General features: G+C 38.4%; 1 protein-coding gene across 1 annotated transcript; it reads right to left on the reverse strand.

Moving 5' to 3' along the window:
• Nucleotides 1-1,045: 1,045 nt before the first annotated feature.
• On the reverse strand, nt 1,046-5,751 carry LOC132335325 (parvalbumin, thymic-like). Its single transcript, XM_059861764.1, is given in 7 exon segments — nt 1,046-1,361; nt 2,636-2,745; nt 2,963-3,095; nt 3,876-3,943; nt 5,640-5,674; nt 5,676-5,721; nt 5,723-5,751. Coding segments are annotated over 7 exon segments (447 nt in total). The 3' UTR covers nt 1,046-1,335.
• Between the last annotated feature and the right edge of the window lie 3,836 nt (nt 5,752-9,587).

Below are 9,587 nucleotides of genomic sequence, written 5' to 3' on the forward strand. Positions count from 1 at the left end.
GTTGCTGCTCTTTTTCAAAACAGCTGCCAAATCATAATTATCATTCAGTTTTAGTGAAGAGTAATAAAACTACAGTCTGCTTGTGAGCTGGAGCCACAGCATGGGACATGAGGAAGGAAACACTAAATAAAGGTGGGGAAGTTTCCGACACACTCAGCCAGAGATGCACAAGATCTACTCAGCCTGCTGACATTTGCATTTAGCCATGAATATTTTTTACTTTGTCCATTAATCAAGACAATGCTATAACCAACTCTAAATCTTGTAAGACACTTCTTAAAGGGAAGGCTCGTTCTTAGTTTTCAGACTGAAGAAGACTGCTGATATTATGGAACATATAGATAATAATTCATATAATAAATTGAAGACTTGAATAATGGCCATTATTTAACAATGTAAGAGGTTTAGGGTAATCAAACAGCAAGACTGGCTGTAGTTTCATCTGTAGAAAACACAGAAATTCACAGATGAGGCAAATATTATTGTTTTGTACATGTTGAGAGACAGTAAGTGACAGGCTCATGATTCATGGAAAAACCTCCAGGCCTGTGGCCCAGGTTGTCAGGGGACCATGACTTGTGACAGTGTCAGAGTAGGATTAGACCCTTCTCCTCTATCTCACAGCTGCCTTAGATTTCATGAAAGATAAATCTTCTTAAGGGAGAGTCACATTTTAAGCTATAAACACTTTCTGGTGATACAATTACGCTGTGGTCTACTACTTTATTTTGGAAAATTACCCACAAATTTATTCTGTGCTTTGAGCTAGGTGTGAACTCTTCTTAAATATCTTACTTTTTTTTCTCATATTCTCAGGGTTGGGACTTAATATGAATTAATTTTAGCTATCTTATCAGCATTGTTTTTCCTCAAGTATCAGAGAATTAATCAGAAATAAACCTCAATTAAATCAGTACAATTAAGCCTGAGAAGATAAGATATGGTTTAAGATCATCAAAACTGTGTCTGGTGAGTCAGCATGCTCAAGTATGAAGATGGAGAACTTAAACAAAGTTTTTAAAAGCAGCTTTTTCTCCCAAGGGACTTTTGGTTTAATTGTTTTTTTAATTGTCTTCTCCCCTCTCCCAGCCACAATATCAACATTATCAGTGGTGGAAAATCACAAAGTGCCTTCTTTACAATGGAAATGTAACAATACCATGTGACCAAAACATTGCAAGGTTTCTCAGCAATCAGGTGTGTGAACTTCATGTGTGGGGAACTGTTAATGCCTGAAACAATATAAAAATGTACAAACACATGCTGAGTGCGAGGTGCTTGCTGGACGAGGTAATTGGCAGAGTCAGTCCAAGGTTGCCTTTGGTCTAATGCTGTTTATGCCTTCACCAGAGACTGGAACTCTGTCAAGGAAGAAAGTGAGAAAAGCAGGGCATAAAACTCATTGAAAGTAGTTTTTTGACATCTTTAAAAAGATAGATAAAAATGACTAAAATTCCTAGGCATGGAGGGCTCCCAAAGTTATTATAACACTGCACAAGCTACTGCTAAACTGAGATTCTGGGGGCGTAACAGATTTTTCACTCCTTAAAAAGAGTAAGTGCAGAGAGGAGGAGTGTGTCTGCAAATTTGTATTTGTGGGAAATCCTGACTTAAAGGTAAACTATCTTTATCCTATTACAAACTCTGATAATAGCCAAGGAAGAGGAGCCTGTAGCTCTCAGTGAGGGGAGTTTTTTTGTTTTGTTATTCCAAATAAAAAATATCTGTAGTGAAGTAATTCCAGAATGGGAGATTCAATGGTTAAGGGCCAAGATCTGCAAAATACAATGCCCTATTTGGGGCTTATAAACAGAAGCTGCTAAAGCTGCTGCTAAAGCAAATTCCTCCAACAGTGTATCTCTCTCTCCTCCCAAATCTGGCTAAGATTAGCACGTGTGTCTGTTGGAGTTATTGCCACCTGTCCTAGTTCAGCTGAGACAGCCCTGTTTTCAGTGACTTCATCTCTAATACATGATGCATAATGTCCTATTTTTCTGTGCTGCAGTTTCTAAAAGAAATATCCTTACTAGTTCACATCATCCCTGTGAGGTTTTCTTCAGGAATTTGATTGAGTTTCTCAAATGACTGCCCAGTGAAATGTGCACTCATCACAAAATCCTGTGCTGCACTGCTGCAGTTGCAGCCTTGAGAAACAATACCAGTCATATTTTACATTAGTGAATTAAGCACCCAGTAATAGTGGCCAATCTTTGATAGTAGGAGATTAAGAAATAAGTTTCTTTAGGCAGAGATGTGTGTAAAAATGGAAATGTTGTATGGCCAGAAGTGCAGAACATCCACTGCTGTAATAGAAATTCTGAGACTTTCAGGTGTTCTGAATCTTTTCAGAATCTGGCACATTGAGTCTATGAATCAGAAACATTGCAGGATTAACCCCAAAGCTGTTATCATTGATTGGAAGACCAGAATCTACACTGGGCCCAAATATTCTGTTGCTGCAACAGATCAAATGGGAATAAAGCTATAAAAATAAAGGAGTATTTACTCATGCAAAAATTATGGCAGAAAGTATCAGGCCAAAGTACTCATGTGTATTCTTCATGCCCCAGTTTAAATGCAGCCTTAAATGTGTGCATTTTAAACCACAAAGTTAATCAATTTTCCAAAGTCTTACCTTCCACTCCAATTTTGCCATCCCCATCAGTGTCTCCTGCAGCCAGAAAAGCCTTGGTCTCTGCTGAGGTGAGGGCTCTGGCATTTGAAGAGAAATTCTTCAGGAACAGCCTGAAATAGAACAGGGTGCTGTGCTTGAGTTTTTCTCTCTGAAATGTCCCATAAGGTAATGTCTGCTCTTATTATCTGAGGGAATCCACACAGATTCAAGGAAAGACAAGGATTTGGGTTTTATTTTTAAAATAACATCGAGGGTTTCTTCAAGGACACCAAGCAAGTTCTAAGGTTTTTGTTGTTTAAAGAAATAGAGCAGCTGAACAGTACTTACTGCAGCTCCTCTTCTTCGATGAAACCACTCTTGTCCTGATCAAGGATTCCAAAAACTAACTTTATCTGATCAGGAGTTTTGCTGGATAAACCAACCATGGAGAAGAAAGACTTGTAGTTGAAGGAATCATCAGCTGGAAGAAACAGAAGTTGTTAAATATTCTCCTTTGAAGTCGCTACTACAGTGTGTATTCCTTGTGAATATGTATGTCTTTTCTTAAACATCAGCCTGCTCTCTTTCTCTTGTTCCCTAGTGTAGCAAAAGAGCAGCTCCAGTGGATAATAATTTCCCTTTTTAATCACTCTGTGCCTGTGGTCATGTTTCCTTTCAGCCAGTTTGAAGTTTTCTGCTACAATGCATATTCTGCTAAATCAGGATTTATGCAATGTGTCACATGCAATTAATAATAAATATTGAGAAGGTGCTGCTGTGACTTACAAACAACTTCTGTAATTCTTCATTAATTTTCACAGAGTCCTTACTTAGGTGAAGAATTTGATAAAAGAGAAAGTAATTTACAGACAAACCAGATCTTTGAGTATTTGGAAAATTGTCTTGGTCTTATTGAGCAGTTCTTAAGTGAATTGAGACTAATAATTTCTTCACAAATGACACTCTCATTCTTCTAGCTGAGGCTTTTTCTGAAATTTTGAAGGACAAAGCCAACTTTAAATTTAAGTCTTTAACAGGTTTAGACACTGACAGCTTAGTGTTAAGCCAGCCCTAACTGAAATGGTGGCCCTTTAATTGCTGTTCACCACTTGTGAGACCTTTTGAATTTAAGGGACTATACTGTAATGTAGCTTAGAAAGAGATCTCACAGGGAAGGAATCTGAGGGGAAAATGATAGGTATGTCATCGTAAGACATAAAAATGATATGCATCTTCTGTCTGCAGAGCAACCATTCCTTACCCTGGCAGCTGGAGAGAGCAGATTCAATATCTTTAGCAGAGAGGATGTCAGTGATGGCCATTGCTGAACTGTAAAATAAATTAAATGTGAGCTACTTAGCCATTAAAACGACTTCTCTCCTACTTTCATGGCTCTATTTGAAGTTGCTGCAGTGACAGTGTGTGATAGGGGAGACATTATTCATCTGATGGCAAGTGGAGCACGCTGTAACAGATGTCTGGAGCAGGTGCTTCCACTGAGAGCTGGGAATGAGGGAGGAATTCTGCACGCGGGAGCGTGGGGCTTCAGGAGGATCTGCTGCCTCTGCTGCACTGGCAGAGCACATCCAAGGTGTCCAGCACCACACAACTCCATGACTTCTGTGTGGGCTTTCCTGGAGGTGGATTATTACTCAGTAAAACCCAGAGTGTATTTACAGCACACGTAAGAGATAAGGCTAGAATGTCCCCTAGAACTGTATCTGGAGTAAGTGTAATTGGAGTGTGAAAAATCAAGTGTTATTATCAATAGATGTAGTGACCTTCACAAAGAATGAAAATATTAGTGTAGAATTAGTAATAGTAATTTTACTCATGTAAATTTGGAGGGTAAGTTCATCTCCTGTTTAGTTGCAATGATAAATGTGTCTTGCTGGGCTACTGCATCACTGAAAGACTACATTCCACGAAAGCTTTGTAAAAAAGTTTTTGTCAGTATTTTCTGAGGTTCTTTTCTTTTTGCATTCCATATAGGTTATAAAAAACCATATTTTTGCCCAGATTTTGACATTTCAGTAGATTGTTGTCTTTAGAACAGAAGTATCATGACCTAATATTCATTCTTAGTAGAGTGAAGGAGGTGTTTTCTTCTGACACAGCAGCATTTCATTTGAGAAAAATACTCTGTCCCATTCAGCCACCAACAGCTGCAATAGTTTGCCAGTGCAATGTGTATTACTTAACAAAATGCTATAATGCCTGAATTTCTAATCAATTTTTAGTGCATTGATGCAGTTACAGTTTGGTAAACTGCACACACCAGTGCAGACAGGTTACAGTTTAAAACTTGCAATGTTACTCTTAATTCATATTAGTGAAAGAAGGGGACTAAGGAATAGAAAAGTTATTCTTGAAAGCCAGAAGAGAATAGAAATATATTTTCATTAATCCCTAACTGATCTTCAGCAACTTCATTCTTCCTGTCTAAGCACAGACTTGAGAAGGAATCAACTAGTGGTACCCATATATAGTCTGCACACTGGTTTGAAATCTAAACACAGATTTAAACTTCCTCTAAAATTTGAAATGGCCTCTGTACCTGTTGATTTGCAGCAGAATAAATTGTCAATCATTTTAGTTCTTTTCTGAATATCTCTGAATCAGTTAAGAAAGTGATGGCACACATTCCCACTGATGGCAATGGATCCTTCCCCAGCTCAGGCAGCTGGGTTACTTTTCTTCTACTACTGAATTATTTTGTCCCAGTGGGTTCTTCTGCAAAATGCTTCCCTCTCTCAGCATTAGGCAATATAACTTTGAGCTCATCCGTTCACCTAGTTCTCACTGCTGACAGGATCAAAAAGGGGAAGAGTTGAAGGAAAACCTAAAAATCACAGCATTTTTGACAAAGGGACATAGTTCCTGTCTTGTTCCATCCTCTGATCCAAATGCTGATTCTATTCTATGCTAGCTTGTAAAGACACAACATACTGGAAGCCGAGATAAGAATAGATACTTTAATTTTGCTTTTGTGTTTCTTTGAAAGCAGAAGATCTAATCAGCTTACCTTTGTGGTCTTCTTGACTGGGTAAGGAAGCAGTCAGGTTGGGAGGAAGGTACTTGCAGTGTGTCTCCAGCAGAGCTGAGCTTGCATATATATACTTTAAGTTGTATACCATATACAGATTTTAGATTTCAGCGTCACGAAGGGGGAATGGTGTCAAATGAACTTGCCTAACTAATCATCTTGCACTATTTTTATCTCAAGAGAATACATATGATATTTGCAAACGAAACAAGATAAGTGGCCAGATAGGCAAAAAGAACAGAGTCATGTCAAATTTCCTCTGATTTAAGCAGAAAACACCAGCTTCTTCATGTGATGTAGGGCAGGACAAAAGCCCCCACTATCTGATACACTTGATCTGAGGAGTCAGATGAAATGAAGCATAATAACTTCTGAAGAGGTATCTTTAATGACTGTTTAAAAGTGATAACTTGTTCTCTTACCTGTAGACACTCTGAGTGATAGCGTTTCATCATTGGGGCACTAAACAAAAAGGAAAAATTAAAAGTATTCTTTTAACTGTTCAGGTATTGTTTGCATAGCAAACCAGGGGAAATAATAGCCATGTTATCTCTAGAATAGCTGATCTGTTGTTTGGAAAAAAAAACCCACCACACAGTGAATTTGTTGCTATAGGAGGTAAAATAATATTATGTCAATCCATCAGAACAGTTGGTTGGGGGAGGGTATTTCATCTGTTCTGTTTCCAGAGAAAATCTTACAATTCTGCAAGATTCTGACAACCTGTTTAGTTGGGTATGTATGAAGCAAAGGGGTTGTGATCTGCCCAGCTGTCTCTGAGACAAAAGTCCCTGAGCCCTACATGAAAGATCTTTGCTTTCAGAATAGAAAATTTCAATAGCAACATCATCGCTATAACAATATCTGAAGTGTCTTTTCAGTTTTCAGCCTGTCGTCAATCCCTTCCAGAGAAGTGATTATTTTCTAGAATTGTTTGGCCAGAGCTGTTTCCCAGTGTTCCTTTGTATCAGTTACTTTTTTCATGGATATTATTTGATCATCTCAATTTTCTTCCACGAATGTTGTAGCCAAGCTGGGTGAGGAGCCTGTCAGCTTGGATCTCACTTGTGCCTTGAGGTAGCAGAACAGTGAAAGACAAGTCATACGGATGACAGCACAAGGTATCATTATGGCCAGGATTAAGGGATGGCAAGGGATGACAGTGCAATTGGCATCACAGCTTGAGGTGGTGGCACAGTAAGAGGTGACGGTGCAGAGACTGTCTTAATGTCAGAGAGAGCATCAAGGCATCTTTTTTCCAAAGCATTTCCCTCTAAGATGGAAGACAGAACCTAACCAGTCACTGCAGCCAGTCACTAATAAATCAGGGTGCCAGACAGAAAAGTGACAAATGGAGGGTACCTACTAGACCTTAGTGCATCCAGCACTGACAGCAGTTGATCAAAAGGCAACAAAAGACCATTGCAAAAGATTCTCTCTGTGGAGGAGGTGCTATTTCATTTTCAGTATATAAATATAAGAAAAAATACTGCTACAAACTTTTTTTCTTATTAAAAATTCTGCAAGTCAGTTCTCCACAAAACAGTTTCAGACACAGATAATTCTTTTGCAGAGAAGATAATTCTTTTGTTGGTTAAGAATGGCCTTGAAAGATTTCAGCTTTCCCTGTTTTCTGAATGGGTTCTTGACCAGCTGGCGCTGAAAAATTTCAAGAAGAATTTGATGGAGAGATATTTAATACTGGCTCTTGTTGTCACTGGTGACATCTGGTAGAAGGGGTACAAATACCACTTTCCCTCTAAAACTCTTCTGAGAAATTACTTTTATTCTAAATGGGAAAAAAATTCCTCTCCCTTTTACCCACACCACCCTTTCCTCCCCCTCCAATCTGGAAAATTGTTTACATAGTGCCAACAACTGAAGTGCAGTACGTAGGGTGTCCAACATAAAAACTGATGGCATGAAATGACCTAATGAAGCTAAGTTAAGAGGAAGGCCAAATTCTGCTGAAACTCTTGGACTGCAGGAATCTGCATGGGAATTTGGTCCCTGGTGTCTATTTCAGAGAATGCATTTGATTTTAGATGCAATGGCTTCTCATTTTGCCCAGAGCTAATTCCACATATGTTAACCCCTCGCCCCCACTCTTCCCTTTAAAAATAGCATTGATTGCTGTTATTTCTCCTAATGCCTGTGGGCTGTTGCCATTAGTTTGAACTTTATGTGAAGCACATAAGGATGCAGTCTTTAAAAGTGTGCTCTGTTTTCTAAGAGGCTTTGACAAGGTAATTTCTTTTGTGCCCTGGGATTTTAAGGGTAAAGCATGTAGTCAAATGATTTATGGCTCTGGTCTGTTCAGCTGTATTCAGACTCCAGCAAATTTTGGAGTCTCTTTTGCTGTAAGGTTGGAGGCACTAGAGATCCAGAACATGTGCACTGATGAAATGCACAGGGATCATGTAACTATTTACAACCAGCCTCCAACTACCATTTTCTTTTCAAGCCCTGCATTAGAGATTGCATAAACATCTGTCTAGTCACTTTTGCTTTCTTAAATCAAAACTGTTAGGAACTTTGCAGCTGCCATCCAACTTCACAGGGGAAGAACTGAGGAAGTATGAAAAAGTAAGGAAAAGATATTCATTTCAGCCTGTCAGGCTGCCACTAAAAGCAGATTCAAACATTTGGGCTTGAGCATTTCTCTTTGCTCAAGGCTCTGCCTTCTGGAGGCATGGAGTTGTTTTATTCTTCCCATTTTTAAACTTAATTATTTTAGCATCTGAAGCTGAAGCTACCTCCTCAGGTTGAAAAGCTGTATTTTAGATCATCATAAGTTCTGTGATTGTTCTATAATCTATTCTTGTCCTTCTTTGAGTGCCAATATGAATCATGTGCAAGAGAGCAACAAGAGTTGTGTGAGTGCCTGCTTTAATTTAAATAAGTGTGATTTAGTGCCTCTTACATGCCTGAGATCATTTTCAGATGGATGAGATGAATGCCTCTGATAGGGGTATCCATGGTCACGAGTCAGGGAACAGGAATCACCAGACAAGATGTGTGTAACCTATTGTAAAATGGCTTGTGAGCAGTGAGAGTGGAATATTCATTCAGCTTGTAATTTGCTTTGGGAATATATAAGATGAAAGAAGCTGTGTAGATGTAATTTAGTGTAATTATATTAATGCATCATGCTCCAGTCATTTGAGGAATGTAACTCCTGGAGAGATCTGGGAATATCTGTGAGTGGTTTTAGGTTTTATTACTTAGCCTACTATCAGTAGACACCTCATAACTACTCCCCCCCCACCCCCAGTAAAATACTGGATAAAGAAAAATGCTAGAAGGGTTGCTATGGGGGGAGGAGGCTGTATGTGGGAAATACACCACATAACATCTAGTTTATTCTTGCAAACTTGAATGAATCAGAAAATTTAAGTAATTTATTTTTCACCAGCTATCATTCTAATGTCATGTGGGTTTAACCTCTGAGGTAGATTTTCAGAGGTACTAAAAATTTACAATGCAGCTTTTCAGTTCCTAGTGCCCTGTAAAATGTTAATGTACAAAACTTTTTTGGTCATATTTTTCCTACATGCAGAAAACATAATTTTTATGCCAAGTAGATTGTTTACATAAATCAGACAATTTCTGGTCCTCCATATCTGAAATGGGAATTTCAATCCTGATTCCAAAATTTGAAAGGAATATGGGCCAAATGTAAATTCTATGTCATTTCTGAAGCTGTAGCTCAGAAATTTTATTCCTGAATTTAACCTTTCCAGTTCACTTCCATTTCTGTTTCTTTCTAAAAATGTTCATTTAGTGATGCAGAAAGAAAAAGGCTTTTTTTAAAAGAAAGAAGTTCTCATAGTCTGATTTCTGAAATGGTAGATTTTTGGACCTGTTAAATCTGATACAATCATTCATAAACAGACAAGATACTTGAACCTCCAGATGACTCCAACC

This window comes from Haemorhous mexicanus, chromosome 17 (assembly GCF_027477595.1).
Source record: "Haemorhous mexicanus isolate bHaeMex1 chromosome 17, bHaeMex1.pri, whole genome shotgun sequence".
Lineage (NCBI taxonomy): Eukaryota > Metazoa > Chordata > Aves > Passeriformes > Fringillidae > Haemorhous > Haemorhous mexicanus.